The sequence below is a fragment of the Carassius auratus genome, chromosome 42 (genome assembly GCF_003368295.1).
Source record: "Carassius auratus strain Wakin chromosome 42, ASM336829v1, whole genome shotgun sequence".
In the NCBI taxonomy this organism is placed as follows: Eukaryota; Metazoa; Chordata; class Actinopteri; order Cypriniformes; family Cyprinidae; genus Carassius; species Carassius auratus.
In genome coordinates this window covers 12,369,325-12,386,719 of record NC_039284.1, presented here as the reverse complement: position 1 = coordinate 12,386,719, position 17,395 = coordinate 12,369,325, and the positions used below count along the sequence as shown (strand labels likewise).

The 17,395-nt window shown below is 35.2% G+C and overlaps 1 protein-coding gene across 7 annotated transcripts in view; it reads right to left on the bottom strand.

The window, feature by feature from the left end:
• The window catches only part of LOC113060675 (mitogen-activated protein kinase-binding protein 1-like), a 47,651-nt gene that overhangs the window by 6,362 nt on the left and 23,894 nt on the right, over nucleotides 1-17,395 (bottom strand). For 3 of the 7 annotated variants that reach the window (XM_026229798.1, XM_026229792.1, XM_026229794.1), the window contains exons 5-23: nucleotides 15,729-15,899; nucleotides 14,397-14,534; nucleotides 14,059-14,241; nucleotides 13,260-13,277; nucleotides 10,049-10,209; nucleotides 9,575-9,764; nucleotides 7,986-8,120; nucleotides 6,977-7,161; nucleotides 6,634-6,725; nucleotides 3,967-4,092; nucleotides 3,818-3,888; nucleotides 2,931-3,052; nucleotides 1,870-1,945; nucleotides 1,479-1,768; nucleotides 1,256-1,378; nucleotides 1,047-1,171; nucleotides 810-856; nucleotides 518-742; nucleotides 7-134 (exon numbers count right to left, since the gene is read on the bottom strand). In XM_026229798.1, the coding sequence (XP_026085583.1) occupies nucleotides 7-134; nucleotides 518-742; nucleotides 810-856; nucleotides 1,047-1,171; nucleotides 1,256-1,378; nucleotides 1,479-1,768; nucleotides 1,870-1,945; nucleotides 2,931-3,052; nucleotides 3,818-3,888; nucleotides 3,967-4,092; nucleotides 6,634-6,725; nucleotides 6,977-7,161; nucleotides 7,986-8,120; nucleotides 9,575-9,764; nucleotides 10,049-10,209; nucleotides 13,260-13,277; nucleotides 14,059-14,241; nucleotides 14,397-14,534; nucleotides 15,729-15,899 (2,606 nt within the window). The remainder of the gene's footprint in view (nucleotides 1-6; nucleotides 135-517; nucleotides 743-809; nucleotides 857-1,046; nucleotides 1,172-1,255; nucleotides 1,379-1,478; nucleotides 1,769-1,869; nucleotides 1,946-2,930; nucleotides 3,053-3,817; nucleotides 3,889-3,966; nucleotides 4,093-6,633; nucleotides 6,726-6,976; nucleotides 7,162-7,985; nucleotides 8,121-9,574; nucleotides 9,765-10,048; nucleotides 10,210-13,259; nucleotides 13,278-14,058; nucleotides 14,242-14,396; nucleotides 14,535-15,728; nucleotides 15,900-17,395) is intronic. The other 4 variants (XM_026229795.1, XM_026229797.1, XM_026229796.1 and 1 more) reach the window with 3 other exon arrangements.

The following is a 17,395-nucleotide window of genomic DNA, read 5'->3' as shown; positions in this document are numbered from 1 at the left end:
ACTGACCTGCCAGCAAGACTGATTTGGTCTTCTTCACATCCCTCAGGATATAGCACCTCCATCTCTGGGGTTTGAGGGGACAGTGGGATGGAAAGAGGGCGTGTTTGTCCTCGTGCTTCACTCTCTTCAGGTACCTACAGAGAAGATGTAGAAGTCAAATAGAGACAAAACAGACAAACAGGTTCATGAGCACCCAAAAAACGGCATTGATTTCAAGAGGTCTCAATCTCATCATTCTCTGTAAATCAGTTTCTGTATTATATCTAAGACCAGTTGTAGACCCTGTGGTATTATTTTAATGAGTTTCCATTTTGTTGCATGCAGGTTTATTATTGTTGCATCATACATTTCAAATTTCATCAAAAAAATTTACCATGTTTTGACGATTTAAGCTGTAAAATGAAGCCGATTTATGCTGGTATAGTGAAAAGTATAGCTCCATGAGACTATATCTGATCAGATAAGTTTTTAAAGTTAGAAGTGTACGTACAGTTTGTCTTATTCATATTAAGCTTACCCATGCAGCAATAGTCTGCAGACTGATGGTGCTTCCTAGTTCTTGGTTCTTATGTGGTGGAAGGTCTTTATGAACATCTTGGGTTTTGCTGGGGAAGAAAGGCATGGCGAAAGACTCCAGCTGCCTCAGGTCAAGCATGGACTTTACCTTCAGATCAATACTACCCAGTCTCCTGGAACAACGCTGTCTTAGCCGTGAACCCTCATGTTCACAACTGTTCCATTGCTGATAAGAGACAGGATGTTAAAAAGAACCAACAAAATGAAAGCTAAAATCATGCAAACTTCCTTACCTTCTTAATACGTGAATTGAGTGTATTGCGTTTTTCTTCAGCTGAACCTTGCAACAGAAACAATCAATAATATGAGAAGCTTACAAAACAAAACAAAAAAAAAACATTTGGAAGAAGTCTCACCCAATAAAGTCACATGCCGTAACCCAACCTAACCCAAAAAAGTTGGATATAGTGTGTATATATAACCAGCCAAACCAGTTTAGTAAGACTTCTGGAGAATGTCGGATGCATTACCTGTCTCCTCGCCACCACTGCTGCCCGAAGACATGTGAGGGAACATCTCATCTTCCTCCAAGTCTTTGTCACTGTCTGACAACATGGTGCCAATAACAGGGTCACTGTGGATTTTTTTCCTTGTGCTGATACAAACCAGAAAACATTAAGAAATCACCATTTCATGTTGTGTAATTTCAAAAGCAACAAATGATAAGTTAGCTTTATACCTAGGTGTGTGTTGTTTATTTGTTGGGTTCTTCTGAACAGGTCTGCTGTTCTGTTTCAGTTCTGAGAGCCGTTGTATCATTTTGTTGGTCAACTCAGAACAGAGCCGCCACACAAAGATACAGCTTGAACACACAACAGCAGCCAAATTTAACATGTAATATGATGAACTGAGTCAAATAATGGATTCTTCATCTGAGAACTAAGTTATTTGGAAACACTTACCTGTCTCCCGATACAGATATAAGATTTTTACAGTCATTAGTAAACTTCAGTCCTGTTACAATCTCTAAAAGAGGCCCAACAAACACAATGCTTAGACTTGATTTCAGAAGATAAAAAGGTTTTCCTTTAAAATAAGGTATTATAAGTTGCATAATCTCACATGCAGAGCTCATCTTACCAGAATGGCCAAACATGGTGGCCACACATTCTCCGGTGCAGAAGTCAAAGATGCTTATGTTTTTGTCTGAGCAGCTTGTGGCCACATAAAGACCAGAGGGATCCATCTGAACCTAATAAACATATTCAGACAGATCAATAACCGTATGACTGAGATAAAAAGCAGCATCTGAACTAATTTGATACCTTATCTTTTCATTTAAGGTCTGCCTACCTTGATAAGGTTCCCGTCATCCCCTTGGGAGCCCTTGTAGACTTTCTCTTGCTTGCCATTGCAGATGTTAAAGATCCTGCAGAAAACTTTTTTATATTGAAGCAGTTTCAACTTTTATCCACATTTATATTACTGAGAAATGTTTCTTGAGCAGCTATTCAGCATATTAGAATGATTTCTGCGGGATCATGTGATACTGAAGCCTGGAGTTATGGTGAAAATACAGCTTTCCTATCACAGGAATAAATACAATTTTAATGTAAATGAAAATATAAAACACTCTCTTTAAATTGTAATAATATTTCACAATATTAATGTTTTTACTGTATTTTTTTAAATCAAATAAATACAGCCTTGGTGTGCATAACTAACTTTTTTCAAAGAAAGGTAAAAAAAAATTAGAAATTAGAAAAAAACATTGGCTAGCATTATAAGTGGCCTGGGAATAATAATAAAATCTAATAGTGTATAAGTTCACCATTTAAATCTTCTTTTTCGAAAAAGCACTTTAGAATGCCATTCAACTCAGATTGTCTAATGATTTTGATTGGTCAGGTGTCTCAGACATAACAGAAAGGCTGACTCAGTACGTGTGTGTGTGTGTGTGTGTGTGTGTGTGTGTGTAGTCTCCAACATGCTAAATGTGACTGGATTAACCAGTCAAGCCTCTAATTCCATCCAACTGTACTTGAGTGGTAATCTTCGAATGCTGTGAGTCTTACTACAAATGACTGTAACACCTGTCAGATGAGGTCCAAATATATATATTTACATTTACATTTAGTCATTTTGCAGACACTTTTATCCAAAGCGACTTACAAATCAGGAAAACAGAAACAATCAATACTAACAAAAGAGCAAGGGAAAATGACAAGTCTTGGTTAGCCTAACACAGTACACATAGCAAGGTATTTAAAAATAAATATATATATATACACACACACACAATGAAACCATTCTAAGTAGATAAAACATAAAAAATATATGTAAAATAAAAAAAAATAAAATAATAAAAAACATTTTATTATATAATAATATTGCTAAAAAACAAGAAAACCAACCTGATGCTGCGATCCTGACATCCAATGACGGCATATTTCCGTGTGGGGTCAACATCCATGTCATACAGTGTAGTCTTCCTCACTATGTGATGAGTACGTGTGAAAGCTGTTCCCTCCTCTGTCTGTTTTGGCATGTTTAAAGATTAGTTCAGTGCAAAGAATAACGAATATAAACACTACTTTAAACCATTTTTTTCTTTAAATAAATAAATATAATTCATAATAATTTATATAAAAAAGTTTCTTCCTTGAATGAGAATGGAAATGATCTTTAAGCATGATATAGTGGATTTATATAATAATCCCCGGTCCTGGGTCACATTAAGGTCAGAAATAAAACAGATTTTACAGTTGCACAAGCTCCTGAAGACGTCAAATCTGATCACTATCTGCTCCATTAGTTTATTCCACTTATAAATGAACTGTCCACCTGAATCTGGTTTTATGTTTGGTGTAAGGGTTCTGAGAAGCAGAACAATTCTTTTCAGACATTTGGACATACATGTTAATTCTAACTGGACAATATTTAATTATATGTAATGTTTTGTGGATTAATCTCAACAGATCTTAATTCTCATTCTTAATGTTCACCCAGAAACAAACTCAAAGACTTCAAAGTTGATATGTCAGGATTCATTTAGGATGTCAGAAGTGCTTGTTTGTGTCTCACACTGAATCACTGGCCCCTGGTGAGTTTATTTAAATCAGGTGTTCTTTGAATCTATGGCAATGGTTTCTTGAGGCCTGAGGAATCTGACAGCTCTGACTCAGGATTCTTTCATTCTCAATGAAAGAAATGGCACTCTTTCCATTTTAAAGATTTCCAATGAAAAAATAGGTTATTGGTAAATAATAAACATCTAAATGTAACAAAAAAGTGATCTCACCTTCTGTGCCGTGCGGAAGTAGATGCTCTTATCAGCACCGCAACTAATCATCCTGACTTTCCCATCATTAGCTGAAACAGAGACGTCACACATGAACATTTCCAGCATTTGTTGTGAAATAAAAGGAGGCACGGCTGTCAGGATCTCACCAGCGAATCGTACAGCAGTAATAGAGGAAGAGTGTTCATCCAGTGTTTGCAGGAGGCTGTATTCCTGATCCGCATCCAGAACATGGATCAGTCTGTCTCTGCTGGCGGTGGCCAACAATTTCAGCCCTAACACACATTAAACACATATTAAACATAATATAAAATGTTCTATGTGCCAAAAAAATCCTGAATATACTTTGAACAATGATTATTTCCTGAGAAGCAAATCAGCATATTAGAATGATGTCTGAAGGATCATGTGACACTGAAGACTGGAGGAATTATCCATTCTGCATCAACCTTTGAATGGCAGTGTACATGAAGACAATGTTAGTAAAATGAACATGTCACGATATTATCATCTGATACAGTTACCGGCAGCCCCTCAGTACATCTGTAAGCATATACCAGCCAAACTGCATTTCTGAAATAGTGTTTAAAAGATCAATATCCAGAGAGCCGTTGAAAGCGGCTCCTGGTTTTGTTCTTGCACTTTTCACACCACAAGCTGATTCACTAACACACCGTGTTCATGTGCGACTTCACACAGTGAAGAAAAGATGCAAATGCCTCTGAGAGAACAGAAGATGATATGTTTTTGCACTAAGCAGAAGAAAAGCCAGATCGTGTTGAAAACTCTACCAGCTGCAGAGCAGACTCACAAATGATAATGTGATGTTCTTTACTGCAAAAACGAATCAAAATGCAGCTCATGAGGTTTACAGATCCGTGCAGGCCATTTAGAATTGATCAGTTGTTTTCTGAAGTGCATGTTAAACAGGTACAGAAAACCAAATGAGCAAGTTTATATTCCATTCATTCCAAACAATTCAGTGCAGAAAATGTCGAAATACTGTGCAGATTATGGTAGATAAGCCATTTTGGCCTGTTACAGTGCGTGGGATCAGTGGTCCATTAAACTGAGAGAACCCTTTCACAGTGTCACGAAAGAGCAGGAGAGGAAAGCAAGCAAGAAGGCGAGATTGAGTACCTCTATGTGTTCTAGTAGATGTCCTGTTTCTCATCCAGCTGAACACAATGTCTGGCCTTGAGCCTGATATAAACCACCAGCCAAGGCAACACATGCTCAGCACAACTGAACTGCACTAACCAGGGGAAGATCATGACTCTCAATATGCCTGCTTTAAACCCCCAGCCTTGCGTAGAGTCTCAAGAGTTTTAGAGAACTAGAGAGCATTACATTATTCTAGTTAGTGGTAGTTGGAGGCATTTCCAAAGTAATAGGGAAGAATAAGCATGAAAAAATCCCATGGATTCACATTGAAGAAGGGACCAAAGCATTGTTATTATTGTTAACTGAAAGTAAAATTATTAAAAATGATAGTTTTCTTTATTGAAATAAATAAATAAATAAAATAATCAAAATTAAAAAAGAAATATTAAACCAAATTTAAAAAAAAAACATTTTAAAATATTGCCTTGGCAACTACCTGAAATGAAATAAGTTAGAATACTAAATTACTACAGTTAAACAGATTAAATAAAAATTTTAAATATTTTTAAAAACTAATATAACAAAATCACTAACACTTTAAATAAAAACTGAACATCTAAAAATAAAAGTTACAAATATTAATAAACAAATATAATATTTTTTAAGTGTATAGATCATTCTAAAATATCACGGGACTCAAGCCATATATAATAAAGCAGCATCGTGGCAACTACCCAGAAGAAATCTTGTGCATGATTTTTCTGGAACATTATCACAATGATAATACCGTAGCATTGCTACACTTTTTTGTGAACGCTGACAGTTTCCAAAGTATATTATCTTGCTGTTTAAGATCAACAACTGTTTAGTCAACTATTACTGGAATGTCAGTATCCTCTAATCATGTCACGTCTGCTCTCTGAAATAGATCCCCGTGGCTCTTTCGTTTCCTTTTCAGTTCCTCTGAAAAATAACTTTCTGGGTTACTTACGACTGAAGCTCTATCAGAAGCACACATGGCACGCTGTCTATTACCACAATAGAGCCAATGATAACTGCATATTTTAAATGTTTACACACATTGCTGCTCGCTTGTATTCTGATGCATGTTTTTTGTTGTTTCTACAACCTGAAGTACAAGAACAATTTTCTTTGGTAATTTACAGCCTGTCACAGATGTTAGTGATAGTTTTTAAAGATGATTTATGTGTTACAAACATCACTAAATGGAACTGAAAATATGTTTTCAAACAGTCTTCCTGAACATTTCTGCATCTGCCATTGGTCAGTCAAACAGGTAGTGTCCACTGATGCAGCCAATGCTTCTATGTCCGGATGGTCGGGGCGTTCAAACAAACATTTCAATGTTTACATATTATTTAAACTTTTTAAAGACAGATCAACTAAAATAATGACTTACTGTTGTCTCTGTATATTAAGCTGTGGCACTGAACATTGAGAGGGTGTTTTTGGATTGAAAACAGGACTTCAATATTAAGTTAAACCAGGTTGAGCTGATTTTAGTTTACTCTGGAAACCATAGCTGTAAACTGCTGGTGGCATATGTGTGAAGTGATGACTACAAGGTTACAGAGCATCTGCTGAGCATCTGCGCTGGATCAGCACTTCCTTTTTACTGGAGCATTAAGCGGCACCTCAGTGCAGGATTTAATCAGCTACACATCTATATATATATAAAAAACAGCACTCACCAGTCTCAGGTTTGGAGTACTCTAGACACAATATCTCAGAGTCGTGGGCCTGAACGTCTAGAATTTCCTCCATGTTCTCCAAGTCATGGATTCTGGAAACAACAGAAGTTCAGTGAGGGTCTGATTGGCTAAAACATCTTTTACATTTTCTGAAGTAGAATGTAGTTTCAAATCATTGAGAATACTTTTATAATGCATTAAATACACAGTTTTCATAGATGGTGTAACGTGCATGAGACACCCAGTAAACAAAAACATTGTCCTTTCCATTAAAACCCTCAGAGGATCAATAAACTCAAATCAATTAGAGAAGAAGTGTTAAGCAGTCGTGAGAAAAACAGACCTCAGTGATCCATTGCGGTCCCCTGATGCCAGGTGCAGGCCGTCTGGGCTCACGCAGATGGTCCTGATGCCTGTCCGGTTGTCTGAGGTCTGTGGCTCGACCTTCTCCGAGTTACTGGAGATTGTGCAGTCCGGGTCCAGCAGGGAGGAGCTGTTGCTGTCCATATAAATAACCTTCTGGAGGTCCTTTAGAGACAAATTATTATAATTTGTGACTTATTCATTACTTTTTTAAATATGCATACTGTATTTTTAAAGTTACTTAAAATGCATGAATATTGTTATTTTAGATAAATATCAATGCAAAGGGCATTTGTAAATCCACCAAATCAGAACTAAATAAAACTTAAATTTTTGCAATATGTTTTAACCAACTTCTACTGAGGTTTGACAGTAATAAAGTGTCCAATATTTGGATGTTTGACGTGAATTAAATGTTTAAATGCATTTTAATGCCTGAGTTACTGATAGTACAGCAGCTAATTTTTTTTTATGAAAATTTGCGGTTTATAAAAGAAATATGAATCAGTTCACAGTAGCACCCTAAGTGTGATGCTTGTTTTTCACAGAAAATACACTACCATTGAAAAGTTAGATTTTGAGACAAGTCTCCTATGCTTTATTTGCTAAAATAAAATAGAATGAACATTAATATTGCGAAATGTTATATAAGTAAGGTTTTTCATTACACCAGTCTTCAGTGTCACTTGATCCTTCAGAAATCATTCTAATATGTTGATTTGCTGCTCAAAAAACATTTCTTATAACTATAATTATTAATACTGAAAACAGTTGCTGCTTAATATTTAGTTTTTTGATAAATGGGGAGTTCAAAAGAACAGCATTTATTTGTGACATTATAAATGTCTTTAATGTCACTTTTACCTTTTTTTTTATTTTTTAATAATAATTAAAAAAAAAAACTACTGACCCCAAAATCTTTAAACAGTAGTTTTTTTGCAGTAGCCAAAAAACAAGGTTGGATTTGTTTCCAGTCTTTCAGAACTCACATTGCTGATGAGGTTTCGGCTGAGGGTGGTGTTCTGAGCGTCTGTGTTCCATAAACGGATCGTATTGTCAGAAGAACAGCTGAGGAACGATCCGCGAGACAAACGTGGCTCTCCATCCCCCGTCTCTGGGTACACCTGCAGGACAAAGGAATGAGAAGTGATTCAACCAGACAAAATACACAACATTACATCACACAGACTCTTACAAACAAACAAATACAGGTGTATTTACTCTAATGTGGTATTTCAACTCTATTAGGTCATTATCAGCCAATCAAGAAGGAGCAGTCTTACGTAATGAGCGTTAATCACACATCCTCTTTATACAAACAGAGAATACTCATCTGTGACACACAAGGCCTATACACTACAGTCTAGCACTGGATAGGAGAGCATTTAAATGAAAATGTGTCTTTATTATTTGTTTTATTTAGCAACTGTGTATAAGATAAAAATATATTTTAGGCATATTTTGAATACAGTCACAGCTGAAGCTGTCTGTTGAATATTGTGTAACAAAACCTTTAGCTGACACTGTATATTTACAATAATTCAGTTTATTATTGATTAAATATTAAGGCCTGTACCAGTATTATTTAACTATCACTGATATAGTCTTATAGGTTTTGTTATTATTTAGAATTAAATTACATTTAATTTCCATTTTAGTTTTAATAATTTGTTTTTGTTATTATATTATTAAACATTATATAAATAATATATTTTTAAAACATCTATATAAGTATCTTTTATTTATTAGTTGTAGCTGATTTAGTTTTAATTATTTAACTTCAAGTTAAAAAAAAATGTTAAACTATACTTCTGTTACAGTTTTTTATGGTTTTAGTTTTAGTTAATTATAATAACCCTGACCTGTAATTATAGACATATTTCAGGAATTTTGATGAGGTCACAAAATGCCAGACAACTAGAGACAGACACAACAAACCAAAAGGAAAGTCATATTCATAATCATGTGATCTGATTTGTGCATACAGCCCAAGACATATCCTGAAAATACAGTAAATGCTGCATGTCAACAAATCCCACAAGTTTTAAAAAAAATATATAGCCCGTCACAATGGAAAAAATACAAAATTTGTCTGGTACATAAGACTGAAACCTACAGCAGGTGGGTTTTCATTAATACAGTATGAGTATCATATGAGTTCACATCAGGCCTCACAAAAATAATACAAAAACATGAGGCTCAAATACAAAAGACCTGCCTCACATTATTCCAGCAGGCGAAATGTCAACATACAACACAATGAAAGGACAGAAATAGACAAAAACATGTTACCATACACACCATTCAGAAGTCTTAATACATTTGGCTGAGTTTTTTCATAATCCTAAACAATAATTATTCTACTTGAAATGCATGCAATTAGTTTGTAGGTAAAAGTAAACACCTATGTATGAACTGTTACGTAATTTTTAAGCACCCTCTTTCTGTCATCACGTTAATGTTTGCATGAAATGTTTGTCTTATTTGACGTTGCCTCTGCAAAGAGCTGAAATTAAACAAGTATTTTTTATTTTACTTTATTTCAGTAAGAGTTAAAAATGTTTGTCTTGTTTCTCACCTCCACACTCCAAATGCGGGACGAGTGGTAGAGAGCTGAGTACACCTTGCCCACTTTCTGGAGATCACGTACATCCCACACATACAGACTGTGATCGCTGTAGACGCAGGACAGCCAGCGGTTCGTGGGATCATAAGACATGCCCACCGTGTCAGGATAGCGGACGTTTTCCTTGTAGGCGAAGAGATGGCTGTGGAGACATCAGATAGATTACAGGAACATTAAATACTCTTGTAAAGTGTCACAAGAAAATGTTTCCAAGTAGAACCCACACTTAGACCACTGCTATTTCCTGCCAATTATAAAGAAAGACAGAATGACAGTGTGCATTCTGGGAGTGGTGTGTCTGAAGCATGCTTGGGTCAGTTTTTTAACAGTACAGTTGTCCGCTATGAATATTTGTCTTGCTATGAAATGGCTTTCAGTGAAGGTAATACATGGTACTGTAAGTATCACTAATGTGTCTGATCTTACCTGGCCTCTGTTACAGCGGCGATGTCTGTGCCCAGGCTGTGAGGGTGAGGCAGCGTACAGATAAAGTGCAGGTCAGTGGGGCTAAACGCTCTCACTGTCCCATCAGCACAACCACAGAAGATCAGATCCTCACTGACCGACAGAGACGTGGCCGTACTAGTCTGAGAGAGAGAAACATTGAGAAATTGAGTTGAACGAAAACTCCTAAGAAGAGAGTTTTGGAGAGGCATTTAAGTCATTACTGCAGCGTGGGCTGTTAATTAATATTATTAATGTTCTAATAATAATAAAAGTATAATAATAATATTATATTTCTTAACATTTCGTTATTTTTTTTATTTTTATTTTTGCATTGCCTGTGCAGAGTTCTGCAGAAAGCATTTAAATTGTTTTATATAATTTATATATATAAATATATATACAGTATAATATATATAAAACAATTTATATGCTAATATATATATATACATACATACACACAGCAATTTTTCTGTTGTTTAGGATGATAATAAATTATAATAGTTTTTACTATATATATATATATATATATATATATATATATATATATATATATATATATATATATATATATATATATATATATATATATATATATATATATATATATATACACACATACATACATACATACATATACATACATACATATATATATATATATATATACAGTAAAAAACTATGTTATATATATAAAGTGCAGTCTTTCAGATGCAATTCTAGTAGTAAAAATAATCAAACACGCAATGGGTGGGTGGTGGAAAAAACAACATTTAAATTCTGTTGAAACCTGCAGAGCAACCACCCAAAAGTACATTCACCATGTGGGCATAATCATTTTGTTGGATGAACTGCAATGAGGCAAAATGAGAACTCTAGGCATTAAATTGGGATGTCTTATTAAATTCCATTGATAATTGCATGGGAAATGCACAATGCACCAACCTCAAATAAACACTGATGAGATATAAAACATAAAAATAAAATGGAACAGGTGGCAATAAAAAGATTCAATGTGAAAAAAATGTATGCATTAGTGCCCGAGTACATGTAGGTTACAAGTGAGAAGCTCATTTGTGTGTTTTTCTGTTGGCTGTAAGATGTTCCTAATGAGAAAAATCTAATATTGAAATTTAAGTTAGTGAGATAAGAACATTGGGGACTACTTGCTAATTAAGCTTTTTGTCAAGAGACCAAAGTTCATTTTTAGATAATCAAGCTGTACAATGACACTTGGGCTCTTTGTAAGGGATAATCTTCATCCAGCCGGTTGTTATCGCAGAATAACCACCAACACAAATCGGAGGGGACTTGTATCACCCTGAAGGGGGTAATTCTGCGATAACAACCGGCTGGATGTACATTATTCCACTTATTACATGATTATTACTTAATACTGATTTGTGTCTAAATATTCGAATGCAAAGCTTCCTTAAAGGAAGCGGTTGCGAGCAAAAGGCAATTCTAAACTAGACAAACATTTAAAGATAACGCTGCAGTCTACACAACATTTGAGAAGGGTATAACTGCAGCCTGGAGATCTCCAAATGGGGGCAGGAACTCCAAAACGGGGTGGGAGCTCTAAAAAAGGGCATGGCTTCCTCACATGGACAAGACAGGCACACAACAAGCATGCCCCAATCCACATCAGTGCAAGCTCTTCCCCAAAGCTGATTCTAAAGTTTTTATTGGCTGTGTCAATTAAAGTGTTGATTTCTTACACTACGATACAAAAAAATGCTAACTCCTAAACCCACACCTGACCCTATAGCTTAACCTGAAAAGCATGGTAAAGAAAGTTGCAGTTCAGGAGATATGCAGTTAATAAGATTTTATTTTAGAATAACTAGATAAAATGTTTAATTTATAAAGTTTTATTTTGAAATGTAAGTCAATAACAATTGGCTGAAACCACAGGCAATGGTGAAAGTCTTTGCGCGAAGAGACCCTTCCCCCATTTTGGAGGTTCTGCCTTTTTTATTAGCTAAACAAACGCAAAGCTTCCACCAAGAAAATAACAGTTCCTAGCAAAAGTAGCACTGACTTCAGTTACCCGGATGAGCCGGTGTTATCAGCTTTTACTGGTTGTTATCGAGGAATGTTGCAACTGACCAATCAGAATCAATTATTCCACAGAGCTGTGTAATAATACTTGATAAACTATTAGACAGAGAGGCTTTTGTATCCTTTACCATCCTCTCTGTACCCCTTTTCTTTCTGGCACTCTTCTGACTCTTTCTTGTTTTTGCTGTACAAAAGCAGAATTGTGCAGTGCCCACCTGCTCTAACCGGGACCCACTTTGACAGTTTGTGAAGAGTCAAATCAAGATCTCATATCAGCTCTAAATCATGTGTTCAAGTTCACAACATGGCTGACTAGTTCCCACAGTTTTCTAAAGGTCTTCCGAAATACACATTTCTTCTTCTCTTTTGTGAGATACAGAAACTTTTTTTTAAATAGACATTAATACTCTATCTGATGTTTCAGTAAATAAAAATAATCCACCGACTTAAATTATAAAATACCATGTTGGTATTTATATATTGGGTGATTTATGTTAAAACATTACATTTACATAAAAACATAAATATAATATATTATTCAGACCCTTTCAAAATACAATTGAATGCATAATACTACTAATAAATTAAAATAATTAAATATGTAGCTAAAGTATTATTAAATACCATTTCAAATAAAGTTAAATTATTAACACTATTAAATAATAATTAAAATAACTAAATACATAATTAAAACAATGCAATATAACAAATATATTACAATTATATTATTTAAACACAAAATGTGGTGTTCTATGCAATTAAATAATTATTACTAATAATTAAAATAATGAAATACTAAATAAAAAATATAAAAAAATGCAATGTAAAAATACAAAAATCCTATTAAAATGAATATCATAATAATTATATTTTTTAACACAAACATGCAAAAGGGCAGTGTATGCAGTGAATGCAGAAAATGATGGGTATTTAAAAATTAAGCAAGTTTGTGGGTGATGATTCTGCATCCTGGTCATACATAATGTGAAATGCTTTGTCTGAGATATGAGTGATAACTGGCAAGTGAAGGTAATGAGGTCAAACATCCAGTGTACAGGTGAGCATGACGTTCACTGAGTTTTACAATGAGATGTGACAGCTGAATCCGCAGCCCTGATGTCAAACTTACTGCGAAACTGTCATTTTTCTGGACAGTGTGAAAGGACAAGCAGAACAGACTAATATTAGACGACAGTAATAGCAGCATTAGTAATTAACACACTCCACTCTCGCTTAAAACAGCTGAGAGCTTAGAAAAACCCACCGTTACAGGGGCTTTAATATCAGAAAAAGAAAAAAACAGCTTAACATAGATAAAACACAAAACACACAGACAAGGAAGCCTAAACAAACTCAACTACAAATTAGGAGGTCAATATGTGACAACTGAACTTTTTAAGTTTAACTCCAAGTCTAAAACAGCTTTAATTCCATGCATATTATTTTCACAAACATGTTCGAGAATGACCTTTCAGAATTATTTACCGCATTCATTTCCCATTGAGATTTTAAAAAATTGTTCAGAACTTAACCAGCCTGCAAAAATCGTATTTTCATATAAATTCTGTTTTTTATGCCCTAATGGACTCAACAGCCTTTATTATCTAAATATAGATTCATAGTTAGGCAGCTAAACTGATCAAAATCTGTTTCAAAGTTGTAAATAAAACAATAAATACTGGAGTATGTTTTACAAGAAAATCAAATTTTTTTTGTAGTGTTCACTACAAAAACTCATATCCATGAAATCATAAAAATGTGGATATTTAATGATTTTTTTAAAAATATATAAAAGAGGAGCTAAAATCATCTAAAAACCAATTCTGAATTCCATTTTTAACTATGGCATTGAACTCTATGGCACCTACTCATTCATGCATATTTGTGACAGACCACACAATCAACCAATCAGCATGCTCGTCACTCACCCTGAGCTCCACCCACTTGTCCAGCATTCTTTTGTCATTGAACTCACAGAGCCGCCCAGAGGAAGTGATGCAGAAGGTGCTGTTCGCCTTCGGACCCTTTCCACAGGCCACATCACTAAAAAAATGATTGCGCAGTTCTCCAAGAAGACCAGAGCGGCCCTGTAATGGTGCTGTGGTGTTCACCTGTGAGAGATGACATTTATGAGACTTTCATCTAGGACCTGGATAGTATTCAGTACAGTGTGAATGGGCTGGGATTTCATCTGTGTTGAGACAGAAAGTTCAAAAAGAGCTGTATTTGGTAGAGATTTGGCTAGCTGTTGTTTGCCAACGTGTACCTTGGATGACTTGGTGTGGTCAAGATACCAGAACTTCACGTGTCTATTTCCAGCTGTAACAAAGTATGAGCTGTCATCTGAGAAAGACACAGCCGTCACTTTACTGGACACCTTGTTGGTGGCAACCACAACATTTTTCTGAAATGACAAAAAGACAAATATTCAGTCTAGGAAATTTTTATGATATGATTGATGGATGTGTTTTTTAGGCTATTGGTTGAGTAAAAAGTGAAACAATCAAAAGGGTTAAATCGTGGTAAACACAAAGTATGTAAAACCGAACTACATTAAAGGAATAGTTCACTAAAAAATAAAAATGAGCTTAACATTTACTCACCCTGAAGCCATTCAAGATGAAGATGAGATTGTTTCTGTCACAACAGATTTAGAAAAATGTAGGATTACATCAGTTGCTCACCATTGGATCTTCTGCAGTGAATGGGTGCCGTCAGAACGAGAGTCCAAACAGCTGATAAAAACATCCCAATAATCCACAAGTAATACACACCACTCCAGTTCATCACTTAACATCTTGTGAAGTGAAAAAGCTGCATGTTTGTAAGAAACAAATCTAGGCAATTCAACCTTAAACCATCGCTTCTGGCCAAAATACCAGTACCTAATTTATTATAACGCTTCCTGAAAAAAAGTCATCCTCTCACTTCAAAAATCCACCATCATATATGTTTAGAACCATTTTGGACTGTTGTTGGTTGTAAACGGTACTTGATCTGTGCAGATTTCTCTCCTGATTCAGACAAGATTACTTTTTCACTTTAAAAAAAGCAATATTATGTATAGAGGACTTGTATTTGAACCAAAAGCAACAATTTGACGGATTTTTTTTTACAAATACAATTACAAATACACAGCTTTTTCGCTTTATTAGAAGTTAATTGATGGGGCTTTGTGGATTATTGTGATGTTTTTATCAGCAGTTTGGACTCATTCTGACGGCACCCATTCACTGCAGAGGATCCACTGGTGAGAAACTGGATTTCTCCAGATTTCTCCAAATCTGATCTGATGAAGAAACAAACTCATCTACATCTTAAATGGCCTGAGAGTGAGTACGGTTTGCATTTTTGGATGAACTATTCCTTTAAATTACTCTTCTTTTCTTTCTTCAACTATAAGCATACACTGTATAAATTATAATATACGTTCTTTATAGTGCACTACAAATATAGTGTTGCCTTGTGTTAACACCATTCCTTTATAGCATTGCAAACACTGCTATTTCCTCCAGGAAAAGCACATCAAACAGCAAATATAAAAATAATAAACTAAATGAAAACCATCTTTCACGACTGTACGAATGTTGCTAGTCACCTTCCAGGCCCAGACGTTAACCATCATGTCATGTTGGAAACCCACGCTGACGATGTATTTACTGTTGGGAGAGAAAGCCACACACGCCACGCCGTGTTCATGGTTCTGTAACTCTGCCACCTGTGTCCTCTCTGCCACATCCCAGACACGCACCGCCGGCATATGACCGCTCTAGAGAGAGAGAGAGAGAGAGAGAGAGATTATGAAGGCTGTCGACATGTTTTAGTCCAGACAATCTCAAAACAAGAGCTAAATCTACAAGATTAAGAACAAAAAAAATTATATTTAGAAACATACAATAAACATATATAAATATATATATATATCAGTAAGGTTTTTTTTTATGAATTTATACATTTTATTCTTAGAGAATGCATTAATCAAAAGTGGCTGATCAATGGTAGCAAAGATAATATTTATAATATTTAAAAAATATGTCTATTACTTAACATATAATGCTATTCTTTAAAACTTTCTTTTCATCAAAATATTCCTGAAAAAAATGTAGCAAAGGTTTCACAAAAATATGAACCTGCATAACTGTTTTCAACTCTGAAAATAATAAGAAATGTTTCTTGAGCATCAAATCATCATATTGAAGGATCAGATGACACTGTAAAGACTGCTGGAAATTCACTCAAAGAAATTAAATGTTAAAATATATACAATTAGAAAAGTTATTTTAAATTGTAATACTACTTCATAATTTTATATTAAATTTCCACTGTGTTTTTTTTTTTATCAAATAAGTGCAGCCTTGTTAAGCATAAGAGAGTTTGTTCAAAAATGAATAAATAAATAATTAAACACATAAAAAATGTCTATACTGTATGTTATATATTATAGAAATGTTGATTTTTCCTGGCCTGAAAATCACTATCATATTTACATCCCTTGATATTTTCGTATTTTATCTGACTGTGGGAACCTTGGCTTTGTATTTTGATGTATTGCAAGCATGTATTCAAGAGCACCTTTCTGTGTAGTGCAATGCTTGATTGTGAAACACGTTGACATAGATCCCACGTTACGCAACTCCAATCAAGACAGATCATGTCAGATCACCGCAAACCAAAAGGAATTAATGAAGATTTGTTGTGATTAATCTAACACAACATCCCGCTTTAATACAGGACTGTGCTGCCAACATCTAAACAGAATTCAGTGCTCCTGGGGATTCACGGTGAGAATGTAGGGGTCAGAGGTCAAACCACAGTGCGCAGACAAATGCCGATTCCAGACTGTTTCGGTCTCTTCCTCCAGGCACATTTTCTTTCTCTTCCTCCCTACATGCTCTCTTCCTTGCCCTTTCTTGGTGCTCCCGCTTTGACCTTTTTATGACCGCAGACACAGTCTGTGTGCAGGTTGGCATGATGCCCCCTGTTGCCATGGCAGCCGGTGAACACAAACTCACATCACTTTCATGCTGGAGTTAAAAACCCCTCTCACACAGAAATTGATTACTTTTTTGTGCAAACACACACACACATCACCCGTTCCCATGATTTAGTGGATTAGAGAAGCAGACAGGATCTGTGCTCATGTTCAGTCTTGCAAACAAAGTCCAAGCAGCTCTTATCACGGTCCACACTACTGTTTCAGACATTAGTGGCATGCCTGTGACCAGAGGTATGGACACTTCATCAATGCACATTTTTCTTAAAGGG